This window comes from Perna viridis, chromosome 10 (assembly GCF_037379345.1).
Source record: "Perna viridis isolate PV_CMFRI_1.1 ecotype Kerala chromosome 10, ASM3737934v1, whole genome shotgun sequence".
Taxonomy (NCBI): domain Eukaryota; kingdom Metazoa; phylum Mollusca; class Bivalvia; order Mytilida; family Mytilidae; genus Perna; species Perna viridis.
In genome coordinates this window covers 6,591,845-6,607,417 of record NC_142454.1, presented here as the reverse complement: position 1 = coordinate 6,607,417, position 15,573 = coordinate 6,591,845, and the positions used below count along the sequence as shown (strand labels likewise).

The 15,573-nt window shown below is 33.1% G+C and overlaps 1 protein-coding gene across 3 annotated transcripts; it reads right to left on the bottom strand.

Annotated features, from left to right (window-relative positions):
* Positions 1 to 3,077: 3,077 nt before the first annotated feature.
* LOC148604309 (E3 ubiquitin-protein ligase RNF14-like) lies at positions 3,078 to 15,561 on the bottom strand. 3 transcript variants are annotated; one of them, XR_015915920.1, is made up of 8 exons: positions 15,460 to 15,561; positions 11,471 to 11,754; positions 10,470 to 10,600; positions 9,089 to 9,538; positions 8,459 to 8,687; positions 7,891 to 8,063; positions 4,120 to 7,360; positions 3,078 to 4,054 (listed from the first exon to the last, which is right to left on the bottom strand). XR_015915920.1 is itself a non-coding variant. In XM_088548838.1 (7 exons), the coding sequence occupies exons 2-7, from the start codon at positions 11,628 to 11,630 to the stop codon at positions 7,172 to 7,174; spliced, it is 1,332 nt and encodes a 443-aa protein (XP_088404964.1). In that variant the 5' UTR covers positions 11,631 to 11,754; positions 15,460 to 15,561; the 3' UTR covers positions 3,078 to 7,171. The 3 variants fall into 3 exon arrangements, 2 of the variants coding, with proteins under 2 accessions (XP_088404964.1, XP_088404966.1); XM_088548838.1 differs by having other exon boundaries at positions 3,078 to 7,360; XM_088548840.1 differs by having other exon boundaries at positions 3,078 to 7,360; positions 8,459 to 8,630.
* Between the last annotated feature and the right edge of the window lie 12 nt (positions 15,562 to 15,573).

Below are 15,573 nucleotides of genomic sequence, written 5' to 3'. Positions count from 1 at the left end.
GTAGCGATTTTCGTAGTCAGAATATATTTTTTTAATTCCAAAAACACGATTTATTAAATTAACAATTCAACATTAGATACAGTTCCCGAAGAGATTGTGGAAAACCATAAATCTGTGCTATCCTCTTTTGGTCTCTCTACCAAGGACGATGATTGTGATTTACCATCTATGTACTGTATTCCTAAACTCCACAAGAATCCAAACAAACAAACAACGTTTCATAGCTGGATCTGCAAAATGTACCACCAAGCCTCTTTCAAAACTTTTAACTTCTATACTCCCAACTGTCAAAGAGGGCCTGCTGTCCTACCACAACACTTGTTACTCCCGTAGTGGTATAAATTCAATGTGGATCCTAAAAAATTAGAAAGATCTTTTGTAGACAATCAGTTCAAGACTATTATCTGAATATAATAGTATTAAAACCTATGATTTTTCAACACTGTATACTTCTATTCACCATACTCAGTTAAAATCCCTACTTAAAAACATTATACATCGTTGTTTTACCCAAAAAGATGCTACACCTAGATACAAATATATAGTTCTTGGTAGAGATTCCTCATACTTTGTAAGAAATAATTCCAAATCATCTTCCAAATATACAGAGGAAGATGTTTACAAAATGCTGAAATTTTTAATCGACAACATATTTGTCCAGTGTGGTGGACGTGTTTTTTCAAAAAACGGTCGGCATTCCAATGGGAACAAATTGTGCTCCTTTACTTGCTGAACTATACCTTCACTCTTATGAGGCTGACTTTATAACTGATATGATCCGAAAGAAAGAATATTGTTTGGCTAGATCCTTTAATCTCAGTTTCCGCTATATAGATGACGAATTATCTATAAACAATCCTAATTTCAGGGATTTGATACATCGCATCTACCCCTAATAACTTGAGATAAAGGGTACGACAGACACTGTGAAGTCAGCCTCATATCTTGACCTACACTTAGAAATCGATGGTAAAGGAAAACTATTGACCAAACTATACGACAAACGTGCTGACTTTCCATTCAGAATTGTCAACTTTCCTTTCATCTGTGGCAACATCCCTTCAGCACCTGCGTATGGAGTGTTCATATCAAAACTCATACGTTATGCCAGAGATTGCCGAAACTACGCAGACTTTTTGTATCGCACTAGAACTCTAACAAATAGGCTTCTATAACAGGGTTATGTTGCTACAAGATTGAAGTCATCACTACAGAAGTTTTATGGTCGTCATCATGAACTCGTGGATCGTTATGGTGTATCCATCTGCACAATGAAAACTGATTTATTCAACGGGTCATAGTTTTCCTTTCCTCGTTTGTCTTTCCGGGCTTGACTTTTTATGAGCAACTCGGCGGGTGTTTCTAGAAAAGCAGCGGACGCTTACCCTACCGGTGCACCTGGTTCATGCTACCAGTTTTTTTTAGTGGAGTCCGAGTTGCTCATTTGCTTTTGTTACTTTGTATGTATGATTTTAGTTATTTTATGTTCTTTGTTGTGTATGTCTGTTTTCCATGTCGGGTCTTTGCCCCTGGATTACATTCTTTTGATTACCGCTATAACCTTGGTTCCCTTGATTACCATTTCAAAGCCTTATCAGCTTTTAGATATATGCATTGCGTACATTTGTAGTTCCAAATCCAATTTCTTTTAACAAATTGCATTTAGTTAGATATGTTTACAGATAAAGCCGACGTTGTTCGATACCATATCTGCGCGGAAACAACCCCAAGATTACCATGCAAGGATCACACATACATGTAGGGTCTCAACAACATTAGAGACTTTCTATTGATTGAGATTCAGCAATATACGTTTATGGTTGAATAATAGTGTAGGTATAAAAGATATAGGTATGGACTTTCTCATGAAATTAAAGTAAAGGCTTTGTTGCAAAGGATATTGCCAAAATTGGTTGCATCAAGGCCATGAAGGGACAGCAGCAGTAAAGAACGATGCTTCTAACGAATACATTCACAATAAGGTCATAATATTAGATGGTTGCTGATCAAACTCTTGAACAAAAAAGAACACTCCTAAATGAAAAGAAAAAACTTGGAGAGATAGATATGAAAGATAAAGCAAAACGCACATAGTTCACCACAATTATGAAGGAAAAAGATGAAAGCACAAAGTGCTGCAAGACATTGGATTTTTTGAAAGTGCAGTTTTCATTCTGTTAAAATATTCTGAATATTACCTGCATGTAAATAAGTGTGTTAAGTTTGCAGAAAAATTAGCACTACATGAATAAACAAGGTATTCTGTTTTTGTAAGTATATAAATTGAATCAAACAAGTGCTTTAAGGGGAATAAACTAGAGACTCTAAAGAGCCTGAATCGCTTACATGAAGAACTTGAAATCATGTAGTCCTAATTTGATCATTGAAACAAAACGTTTAGAGTGTTAACTAAACTTACATCATGGCTGCCAACCTCAAAACCACCCGAGCCGATACAAAAAGTAGATCGTTTGTAAAGGGCATTGAGACCAATAACCCTATCATGTTTCAAAACATTTGCACCTGTAGTTTCAGAGGAGTTGATCGTTGAAAATTGACTAATCAGAAGTTTACATAGCCTCTGGCCACCATCTTGTTTACTCAACCAGAACCAAAGTTCTATCACATGTATAAACTGCCCCTTTTATTATTTCCATCAAATTTTGTCACAATTGGCTTAGTAAAAGCACAGATGTAAGCCAAAATGTGTTCCCTATAAGGTTTTAATGCAATCCGCTGTCGCATAAAAATGGGTCGCTTGTTGAGGGCTTTAAGGTCATTAACATGATCCAGTTTCAAAACACTGGTACCTGTAGTTTCAGAGAGGTTGGCCAATCAGAAGCTTAAATGGCCCCTGGTGGCAATTTTCTTTAATCAAGTGAAACCATAAGTGGATATTTTGTAAAGGCTCTTGCATACATCATTTCTTCCAAGTTTGGTTAAAATTGATCAAGGGATTTTCATGTAGTTGAGCAAAATGTGAAAAGTTTACAGACAGACAACCGAGACAAAGTGATGGCATAAGCTTAATTGGACATTTGGTCCAGTTGAGCTAAAAAGAGAGAAAGAAGAAAAAATTGACTGTAAGTAAATATTTTATTCAACCAAGAAACACATAACCATATCACTTTATTAGTACGTCAGTATTACCAGCTATACAGGCAACCAGTCATACGAAAATCAAACATACAAACCATCATAAAAACAGACCTTAAGTCATCAATACTTGATTATAAAAGCTTAAATATATACCAGGTGCGTAGTTGCCATTAGGCAAAAAAGCTGTTGCCTGCACTTGATTTTGCCAATTTTTTTTCGAGATGAAATACATCCAGGAGATGCATAAATGATACTCTAAAATGCTATCTCCGCGGAGCTTCAGGGGGGGGGGGGTAAGCCCCCTGGACCTGCTGGGGGCCTTTGGCGGACCCAGACCCCCTGCCCTAATTTTGCCTACACTTCAATTTGGCCTCAGCTACGCGCCTGTATACCATGGATTTATTGTAGTATTTATTTACCAGGCCATGAACAATGTTTCCTTAAATGAATAGTTTCTTTTTGTTACTCTTAACTTCCCACACTTCCATAAAATACATCACAAAGTCAGCTTGATACAACTACAGAGGTCGAACACAGAACAGTTTGAGCTATTTTAAATTTGATACAGCTCAAAATTTAGGTTGTGATTAAAAGTTTAAAAAGATTAGACAGCCATAAATCAATACCTTCCTTTCATAGTACAAAGATTTTTTTTTCAATTTTATCCTTTAAAGTTTGTTACTATATGATAAATAAGTACTTAGATTCTAATAAGTAGTTTGTGTTCTTAAAAACATGAAGAAAATAAAAGGCAGAATATTTCCCTCTTCAAAAATCATCCAATAAATAGGGCAGAAAACTGGATACAGAATAACATATGGTAATGATTGGATAAAAATACTTTAAGGTACAATGTCTAAAATTACACATCATAATCTCCCATACATCAATTTCACAGCAATAATAAACTTGCATTTCAGTAGTACGTGTACCTTCATTTCAGTAGTACGTGTACCTTCTTTTCAGTAGTACGTGTACCCATCATTTCAGTAGTACGTGTACCATCATTAGTATGTGTACCTTCATTTCAGTAGTACGTGTACCTTCATTACAGTAGTACGTGTACCCATCATTTCAGTAGTATGTGTACCTTCATTTCAGTAGTACGTGTACCCTCATTTCAGTAGTACGTGTACCTTCATTTCAGTAGTACGTGTACCCTCATTTCAGTAGTATGTGTACCTTCATTTCAGTAGTATGTCATTTGCAATATTCATATGATTAGTATTTTTTTTATTTTAATGTTTAAACATTAACTGATTTTATATATATATATATATATATATATATATATATACATGTACATGTACCAGTGTATCATTTAACATTTTCATTGTGACTTTGCTTACAATATCAATTATTTATCAAATTAGGTAAAAGAAACTAAATGTAATACAAGATTTCAGAATTTTCTTGGCAAAAAATTTGCAACTTCAAATAATTACATTTACTGTGCATATCATTGAAAATGGCTAATCTCATTACTGGATAACAGGCTTTATAGATAATGTCTCTTAAGTAGATGAAACACATCTTCGACTATTTATATAAGCCACTCCAACAATTATTTTTACTGATCACTGTTTATTGCCTATTTCCTATAAAGTATATCTAAAAACAAAGTAGAAATAACATAAGAGAAACAAGATGTAATTATAAGAATTGAATGTTTCATCCATGTGTAAAACCCTTGACAAAGTCACATATTTTGGACATGAAACTCTAGTAATGTGCTTCATTGAATAAGTGTTACAGTCAACGTTTTTACACACTGATGAAACATCAAATATGAAGCATTCAATTCTTAAATAAAAAAAAGGTAGCAAAACATTTAACATATAACAGTGCTAATGAAAAACAGTTAACTAGCATAGCTTCCATTTATCAGTCATGAATAAATAAGAAACATTGTAAAATAATTAGACATAATAATCACAGCCAAAACTGAGCATAAAAGAATATTGAAAGTACAGCTCCATGTAAGAACAAAGTACACAAGTAAAACTATTTCATATGATTTTCACCTGAATTTCACACATTTTCACAGCATTTGAGCAAACAAATTGACTATACACATGAAGTAGAATTATATCTTGGCATTTTCAAATGTAAAATTCAAGTTTTGTATCTCTAATAAGCAGAAACTTTTAAGGGAGTCAACTCAAATTAAGCAGAATGGAATGCTGTGCTCAGGCACAGATTGGGTGCAAATAAAATGTTGCTTTCCCAAATGTTAAAAATCTGATAATTTATAGGAACATACAATTCATTAATATACATACAGTATCACCTATCACACAAGATTTAAAAAAAAAACTTTATTGTGGGGGAGTATATGTATACGTCAGAGAAACAGAATATAATACTGATGTTAACATAAACTGAAGTTTATTCCTGCCATTCATTAAATTAATAAAGTAACCAAGAATGTTTTTTTTTCAAACATAAGCTTTTAATATAATAATTGAGTAAAATGATTTTTGTATCAGGCTGATGATAAGTGGAACATTATTAATATTCCTATGTCAATTCTGATTGAAAAATGGGCCATTCTCAAAATTTCATTCCCATGCTGAACGTGTACAAATTCTAATGATAATGTACCGGTAAGTCCAAATTCAAAATAAAAAAAACATCAGCAAAAATATAACACTTAAGTGAGTCAAACTGAATACTGGCCGACCAAAAAAAAAAATACATGTGGCCTATCAACTATGATAGTACATACAAATAAATGGATTTTCTGTTTTTAAGCCTGAAACATTAAGTGGAATCAATCTCAACAAGGAATACCATTAATCAGTCTGCATGCCATTCCCTTTTTTTATTGGTTGCAACAAAGGTTGAACGTCCCGTGTAGTTTATGGGTTATTGAAATTGCTAACAGGGCTGATTCAGGTGGGTGCACACCTGATGTGCAACCCTGTAAAAATGGGGAAAAATATTTGTTAGCATAAAATCTTAATTTGTAATTATTTTTACCTCAAAAATTTCTCTTGTCTCACTTGGCTCAGCATTTTAAAAATTCTATTAAAGCCTCCCACTGAAATCTTTAATATGCCGCTGGCTACATTATATAACCCCCTTTTTAGATATTCCTTGATACAATAAAAAAAAAACTATTCATAATACAGGTGGTTATGTAAAACTTGTGATATGTTTTTTTATCCATATGAACTGTAAAACATTAGAAATAAAGAATTCTACATTAAATCAAATGTTAATTGGCATTTCTATAGTGAAGACAATTGAATAAATTACCACAAATAATTTTCAAAATTTAAAAAGCATAAAACTAACCAGTGTTTTAAAATTTAAAATTTTTAATTTTCAATTTGTAGACATGTAGTTCCACAAGTCTGACAAAAAATTTCTCTACTAATGATTTTTTTCTTCATATGCAGCTCAGTTGTGCTCTTTTTGGGTAGCATAATAAAACAATACTTGTTTTAGTGACATTTCAATTCAATTCAATTCAATCATCTATGAATAAACAAAATCATCTCTAATGAGTACAACACTTTTTCTGATCCCCAATCAGCAGGGGGGACAATTTTGCAGAAATTAGATAAAAAAAATTACAAATATACAAGTGTGGCTCTCAAACATATAAATTACACAATTATATCACTCATGTCATTAAAACATATAATCAGAAATTGTAACAAATACATTATAACAGTAATGTTAAACCCCTTATGTTAATAAGCTAACACAAACATAAAGTACAAGGTAGATTTGTATGCCCCCACTCGTTCCACCAATACCCCACTCGTACCACCAATACCAAATGAAAAATGGCAGTCCTACAAAACAGGAAGTGGAAATCAGACAGCAACAGAAATAGCTTACAACGTATGCCCATTTATATCATGCCAAATACCAGACTTAAAATCAATCCATTAATTGAGAGTTGGGGTAATAGTGACAAATTTCAGACGGACAAATGAATGGACAGACAAGGTGATTCTAACCACTCATTAAGTGGGGTATAATACATCTGTTCTGATTAAATATGTTTAACATGTATCACAAAAAAATTATTCTTATACCCCAAATTTTTAAAGTGGTTTTAAATCCATTCTTCCCAGTCATTGTCTTCCATGAACGTATCAACCCCTTCAAACAGTCGATTAAAACATCCACCTTGCTCCTGGTTGAAGTGTAGGTAAGGATTAGATTTGGGTAAGAAGGCATGACATATCCAACAGAAGTTGGTTCTGCATTTCATGCATGTCATCTTGTTACATCCATCTATCTTCTATAATATAGAGAAATAAAATATTACTATAAAATTCATTAACTGCCAAGGTACTTTTATTCATCAAAAAGAAGTCGCAATGAAGTGTGCATTTATTACAGTCTCCCTTTTGAGTCCTTATATTGGTGTATGTAAGATTAGGTGACTGCTGTCTTATAGGTATTATCCATACATCTAAAATTCCCTATCAATGATGTATCAACCATGCCCTTTTTTATAGCAAAGCTAGCATTATCTCATTATTTTTATCTCAGGTCACAAGATAATCTACAATAAAGAAAGCAGTGATTTACTCAATTTTCCCAATGTAAACAATTTTGGTATTTCACACATGATTTCAATCTCAGACTTATGCAAGAACAAATAATCCAAATATTTTTATTCCTGCAAAAATTGCAGAGATTGAACTACTATTCTGTGTATGCATTCAGTAAGTTTTACGAAACTTGAGATTGTATTTTGGTTATCTTTCAGTTTTATAATCTTACAAGATTAAGATTGACAGGGATATATTAACTAGCTCTGTTTACCTGTATGTGAGCTCCACATGCAGGACATTTTTTGGAGAACTGCTCCAGCCACTCATTACTAAAAGACTCCTCCACAGCCAATTTAATTGCACTTTTACCATATCTTTTCTCTAAAAGTTTTCTTGTTGCTTCATCAGCATTCATCCATTCTTCTTTCAGGTTCTGAAGGCCATCTTAAAAAAAATATAGTTATGAGGTTAGCTAGATGATGAAATTTGAAAAGATTGAAACTCTAAGTGTTTTAATTTACAAGACTCTATAAATGGTCCTGCTTCAAATGGTTACATAAAAATGATATTGCTGTTATACAATGTATGATTTGAAAACTAGAACTGAAATTATCTAAGAAAAAACTTTTTATCATAATTTTTAAAATATGATGTACCTGGCCTTTTTTTCTTTGAGATGCATAAGTTTTGCAAAGTTTTAAACTGAATTATTATTTATCAATTTTCTTATGGCTTGGCAACTGTACTTTTTGTAATATATAACAACTTTGCCTGAAGTAAATCTCTACATATAAGTGCAGTTCAGAAAATAAATCACAGGAACAAAGGGAGATAATTACCAGCTTTAACTTTACAAGGAGAAAGACCATGGAAGCTGAGTTTACAGAGAGTACAGAAGACAAAGGAACAGCTGGCACAGGATCCCATGTTGCTTTCACTATCACAGATAACTGCCTGCTGACAGGAGGGGCGAGGGCAATACGCTATATCTAACATGGTATCCAATCCATTCTGTAATAACATATCATCATACTTCATATACAACTCCTTGGGCACTAACTCTTTCACCTAAATAAATAATTTTTAAATTATACAACTGTTGAATATAAAGATTTTGAAAAATTTGTATTTATTTTTTAAACATTTTTGACAGCAGAACCCATAGTAAATGTATCTCTACTGCACATTTTTATGTTTGATGAAGGCACATGTACATGTACCTGCAACTTGTAATTTTTCTTACTGAAATGATGCTATTTGTATCCATTTTTTTCACCTATAAATAGTGTACAGTACTTGTATCAGCAATTCAATTTTTTTTTCTGAAATGCAAAGGATAGGCCTATGATTTACATATTTCTCACTTCTGAAACCTAGGATTGACATTTTCCTTACCTGTAAACAATGTACATGTTATTCACATTTTCCTTACCTGAGAACGATGTGTTTGCGGTTCACATTTTTCTCACCTGACAAGGATGCGCCTGTGATTCACATTTTTCCTCAGGGCAATAAAGTCCATTCACATTTCCCTCTCCAATCTGTACAGTAAAATATTCTCTCATACATTCTTTACAATACACATGGTTACAGTTGTAGAAGTTGATACATTGGGAGCCCACCCTATCACTGAAGCATACTTTACATTCAAACAATGACTTGTCAAACTCTATTTGCCTGGCCTGTTTATCATAGTCCAGCAGTGTGGCCAGTAATCTATCATTAGAGGCTATGTCTTGTATTGCTCTGGAATCATATTTATCTACTGAGTCCTGGTTTTTTTGTGATATGTCTAATGTTTCAGACAGACCAAGAAAGTCATGTGAGTCATCCTGCAGGAAACTGGTCCACATATAGATAATCACACAGGGTTTATCAAACTCCCATATTTCATCCAACTTCTTACATAGTTGTGACAACTAAGAATAAAATGAAATTAAAATATCAATAAAAAACTTAACCAAAAGCAGCATGATACAACCACAACCAGTTGAACACTGCTCACTTGGGGCAAGTGTGGTCACATTGTAGTTTTTTTAGAATCAAAATAAAAAAGAATTTTCCAAATCTAAAAAAAATGTCTAGAGAGCCAGAATTGCTCACCTCTTTTTAACTTTCTAAAGCGGGACTCTTGACCTTACAGAACTATTGTCACAAGAATAATTTAATCAAAAGAGAGCATCTCAGTAATCTACCCTGTTAATATATTATAAAATAAATCTCTCATATTGGTAGTAATTTGTTTACCCTTCAAGGACATGAACTCCAACATTGATCAACAGATCTTTATGAAAATCTCAGCATTGGTCCTTCTCACCATGCTGATCAATTTTACCCTGCGAAAATTTGGCTAAACCCAATGGTTTTCGAGTTCTTTCCACAAATCCTCAATTTTTAGTTATGGTGGCCATGTATTTTTGACAGATAAAAATCTCAACACACAGATTGTAAGGATATCCTAACAACATTCAGCAAGCTTTCTCTAGCAGTATATCAAAATGTCACAATATTTCATTCACAACAACGATGACAGCATCATAAAATAATGCGACTGCCTTATAAAAATAAGCCATCATGAATTTGTTCAAGGCCTTGAAAATATAGTCAGAATATCATAGTTCACAGGTAACTAAATAAGGACAAAAGCATAAACTGTAATCATTGATTTTTGTTTCTTATCTATTTTTTTTACATCTCTTTCAATAAAATTTATGATACAGTGCATTTATTTCTTTCAATTCAGGATATTATTTACTAAAATTTAGAAAATTATGCACAAAATTTCTAACAAAAAACACCTTCCAACTGCCAGACCACCCTGAAATGGAATACTTCACAAATAATACCTACCTGCTTTCTGTTGAGCCATTTACACGACAGAGTAAATTCTGGAGAACTGACAGAAGGATAGTCTTTGGGATACTGGAAATTCAGTTCTATTGGGGGTAAGAATTTTACATTATGAAACTCTGTCTTCTTTTCTGAAAGAACAAACATTAATAAATAATAACTGTATTTTGTCAAATCATTAAATGTTGACCAACTAATCAGCATACTCTAGCTAGAAATAAATTATAGTATGTAGAGTACTGGGTACACAAATGTAAACTGAAACAGTAATCAAAGGAACCAAGATTTGAGGGGAAATTAAAAGAATATATTCCAAGGACAGACAGGGAAAACAGACTCAACAAAGAATGTTAAATAACCAAAAAAAACAAATCAAAAGGAAAGTAAATGAGCAACTAGGACGCCACTAAAAACTAAGATCATTAACCAGGTGCATCACATTTAAGTAAGACAAAATTCTAATATGAGTCTTATACAAGGTTGAGTTAGTAATGCAAAATTCAATACAATTTAGTTGAAAAATGTTTCCCACAATTTTTTTCCCTTTCACACCACAATTGAAACAATCATGTTTTGTTCAGTTGACACCACAAGCTAAGCAGTCATTTTTTGTTCAGTTGACACCACAAACTAAGCACTCATTTTTCGTTCAGTCGACAGCACAAACTAAGCACTCATTTTTCATTCAGTCAACTGCACAAACTAAGCTGTCATTTTTTGTTCAGTTGACACCACAAACTAAGCTGTCATTTTTTGTTCAGTTGACACCACAAACTAAGCAATCATTTTTCATTCAGTCGACAGCACAAACTAAGCTGTCATTTTTTGTTCAGTTGACACTACAAACTAAGCTGTCATTTTTTGTTCAGTTGACACCACAAACTAAGCACTCATTTTTCATTCAGTCGACAGCACAAACTAAGCTGTCATATTCCTATTTTCCTAACATTCTTTTATTACTTTTTGTATTTATACAATGGCTACAGACTAATAATACTTACCTTTGTTGACATTTTTGATTTTAAAGTTTTCAGGGATGTGTAAGCTGACTAGGAACTGTCCTCCTGGAGCTTCACCATCTTCTGATACTGAGATAACCTTCTCATCATAAATACTGGTAAGGGCAAGTAACTCTTCTTCCTGTTGTTCTTTATCAGTCATCTCACAATGGACAGAAATCTAAGTCTCTATATATTCTAATGATTGTTGGTACTTAAAGTGTTTTCTAACAATGACAATAAAACCATGTGTCCCTCTTCCCTCAAACTTGTACACTTCACTTACACTGAAAATCAATTAAAGTGAAATTTCAAATATTTATTTTCTTAAATTACACTGGTAAAGGACAACAGTTGATCCAGGGGGTGCAGAGGTTGGAATTCCTCCTTTCTGTTTAAAGAATTTTATAATTCTCCCCCCCCCCCAAAAAAAAAAAAAAAATGCTTCTCAGGACCCAGCTTAATACAATCACACAGGGCGAAACCTGATCAGTTGGGGCAAGTACGGACACACTATCCTAACTTGATACAGCTTTGAATTATTATTAGATATTTAACACAGGATAAGAATTTGACAAGAATTGAAGCAGACACTTTTTGGCCCCTTAATCTTAAATTGTTTAAGTTGAAACCTCCAAAATCAATCCAAATCTTCCTTTTAGGGTACAATTTCAAAGGGATTCATTCCCTTTTACTCATATTATTATCCAGAAATAATTTTTTTTTTTTTAAATCACTTGTTTCTGGCCCATTGTGGCCCCTTATATTTAATAGACTCCAGTCACAACCCCAAAAATTAATTCCAGTCTTCCTATGATGGTATTTCACCCAGTAATAAAATATTTATGAGATCCATTCATTTTTACTCAAATTATTGTCCAAACATAAGGAAAATGCTTATTTCATGCCCCTTTTCAACCATAATTCCAAAAGGTTAAAGTCTTTACCCCCAAAATCAATCCAAGCTTTCCTCTGATAGTATGGCACTTTGTTATACAATTTCAAAGTGATCTATTCACTAAAGTTATTTTCTGGACATCAGGAAAATGCATGTTTCTGGCCCCCTATTAGGCAACTAATATCTAAAATGTTCCAAGTCCACCCGAAAAATCAATCTGACCATTGTGGTAAAGAGTTTTGTGGAACAACATCATAAATTTTTGCAGTCATATAAAAATGAGCAAAAACATACATGTACACAGATACAAAAGCCTGGAATACCCCTTTCTAAAATCTCTGGATCCAGGCCTTAAGGAATCTCATCATTGATCATATTACATGCACAGATATTTTTGTAAGGTAAACTAATTAATATTAATTGATGAATTTTCATTATCACCTGACCCTTCAATTTCATGCCTTCTAATTATGGTACAATAATATACATGTATTTGTTTAATGTTATGTAACATTTTCCCAACCAATGCAAATGTTTATATATGGCCTAAACAATACAGTTAATATGCTAATTTTCAACATTAGATTCAATGTATTTTTAAAACAATATGACTAAAAACATTTGAGAAGTGTTGTCCTAGATTCCAACCTTAGCAGAACTTTAATCAGCTTTCTGTGGGATTCTACAGAAGAATAAAATGGAAATGAGGATACAAAAAACAAAATTAAAAAATTTTTCACATGAATTAAATTAGTCAAAGATTGCTCTGACGTCCAACAGCTGATTTGCCAGACCATTAGGACCGTGGGACGTCAAAGCTTGTCCCATATCAAAAACATGGGACTTTGCAGACCAATTTTGGTGCAAGAGTTGAGACTAATATTTACTGCTTTTTTGGCTCTTGAAAAGTTAAAACTAGGTACATGTATGTAATGAAAATTCATACTATGAACACTATTATGTATATGGTTTTCCACAGTTCCTGGTGTTTTTAGAGAGGAAACTTTTTGTAAAAAATAGCAAACTATGGTGATCTTGAACTTTATGAAGTTCAAGATCACAGAGTCATATATCATGGAATTTCGTAAAACTAAACAGTGTGCAAATTTCATATAGAGTGGAAAACATGTCAATAGTGTTGTTTGGTGTACACACAATAAGAAATAATCCTCTTTCTTTGAATTTACAGACCTTCTACTTCAAGCAAAATCCTGTGTTTTTTTATGGGGCAAGCTATGATGTACCATGGCCCCAGCTTGTCTGGCAAATCAGCCATTGGATGTTAGAGCAATCTCGGACTAGAATCAAATATTCTGTCAATGCAAAGGTACCAGTGCAATGTAACTGTATCTGTATGGGGATGTCACAGATTACCTCTGGAGAACTACATGTATGTTATGAGTGTGGTCTGCACTAATCTAGTCACACTTTTAAGGAGCAACTCCTAATAAGAATCATGTACGCTCACTATAGAGTCCTCTAGTTGTTTCAAGTCAACTGCTGTGGGTACAAGTAATGTTTTGGAACTGTTCAGTTTTGTGTGGGGCACATTGAAGACATGTTGCAAATTATTGTAAGAATTTTAAAAAAAAAAACAGCTGTGTCACGATCATTGATTTTTCTATTCTTGTGTCAGTTGTGGTATGCATTCTCTTAACTACATGTATTGTGCATTCATCTGTTCTCAATAGTCAAGAGTTCTCGATAGCAATAGGCATAGGTATTTTGACATAAAACATGAAATTGCACATGTTGTCTATTCACCAGGAATTTACCTACTAAACACTTCCTCGCTTTTATCAGGCTTTGCTTGCCATTTTGTGTATAAAGGTATGTATGATATCAATAAAATTTAGTACCTATTTCTTTTTCCTTTCTCTTAAACCCCAACAAGTTCATACTTTATGTGCCACCACTCCCAACACACATTTTGAATATAAATAAACTTTTACTGAGAGTGGTAGGTCATATATTCAGTGGTCATACTTAATCAGGATATAGGTATGGCTACGTTAGTAAAAAAATTTTATGGTGCGCAGTTCTGGTTGTATCTTATTATTTCTTACCCAAAAATGTTAAAAATGTCATGACATTATCAATGTTTTAGAAGATATTGAATAGCAATAATACATTGTATGAAAAGTATTTTTAGGATGAATTATAATACAAATAACCTTGTATATATTTGCTCAAAGAAAATCAATTATAACATTCACTGGAAATTATATATGGACCCTGGAAATATGAAATATAGATGAAAATATATTAAATTATTTATTTTCTTTATTTTCACTTTCCAATTATGTCTCTCATGCCCTCCATACAGAGAGTCATATCCTTATCGAGAAAAAATGACATAGTACCAATAAAGTCATTAATACATGTAGGTCACCACACTAAAATGTGTTTTTCTCACAATGTAAACATGCAATCTCGCCAATCTTCTGAAAAAATAAAAACAAAGATCACTACAGTCTTCACTATTATGCAGTAGTCTGAAGCCTAAGACTTGTCAAAATGGAGAAAAGGGTTATAAAATTAACTACTACAGGCCAAAGTGACTACATAAAAATTTCAGAAAAGTGTATTTTGGGCCTGTGAACTGGAAAGTAAGTTGTGAAGACTGTGATCAGGTCATTTCATGACTTTAAAATTGTAACTATTTAAGGAGTAGTTCAACAAACATGTAAAAAACATTGTTATGCTATCAAGAACCAATAACACCAGGATACAGTTGTACATGCTCTACTGGTCAAGGAGTAGTTCTCGCTGGCAAGTAATTCTTGCCAACCTATTTTTCGACAACTACTGTGAAACAAGTTCATTCCCAAATTTTAAGACAAAACTCTTATACATTGCTGTTAGTTTGCTCTCAAAAATGAGCTATCATACAATTAACACTGAGGAATAAAGTTTTTGATGAGCAGATTGGCGAGAATTGCTTCTGTCTTGAAAATGGCGAGATCTACTCTCTGGCCAGTATACTGTAGTCTAATAAAAGATCAGGCCATTCAGGGTAAGGCAATTTTTTTACCGTTTACAAAAGCTAACAAAAAAAATAACAAACATCATCTAAGAATCAAGTAAAGCTTACATATTCTAGTTACTACCAAGTCTAACACCCGTGATCAGCAAACGAACTTACACAACAGATACATGTATGTTTCGTCATACAAATTAGAGCATTAAGTTGGGGACTGAAATGAAT

Coding starts and splice junctions, on each gene's coding strand:
- LOC148604309 (XM_088548838.1), bottom strand. CDS start 11,630: ATGACTGATAAAGAACAACAGGAAGAAGAGTTACTTGCCCTTACCAGT. Junction 10,601..11,470: donor AATCAAAAATGTCAACAAAG/GTAAGTATTATT, acceptor TTGTTCTTTCAG/AAAAGAAGACAGAGTTTCAT. Junction 7,361..7,890: donor CATGTGGAGCTCACATACAG/GTAAACAGAGCT, acceptor TCTATATTATAG/AAGATAGATGGATGTAACAA.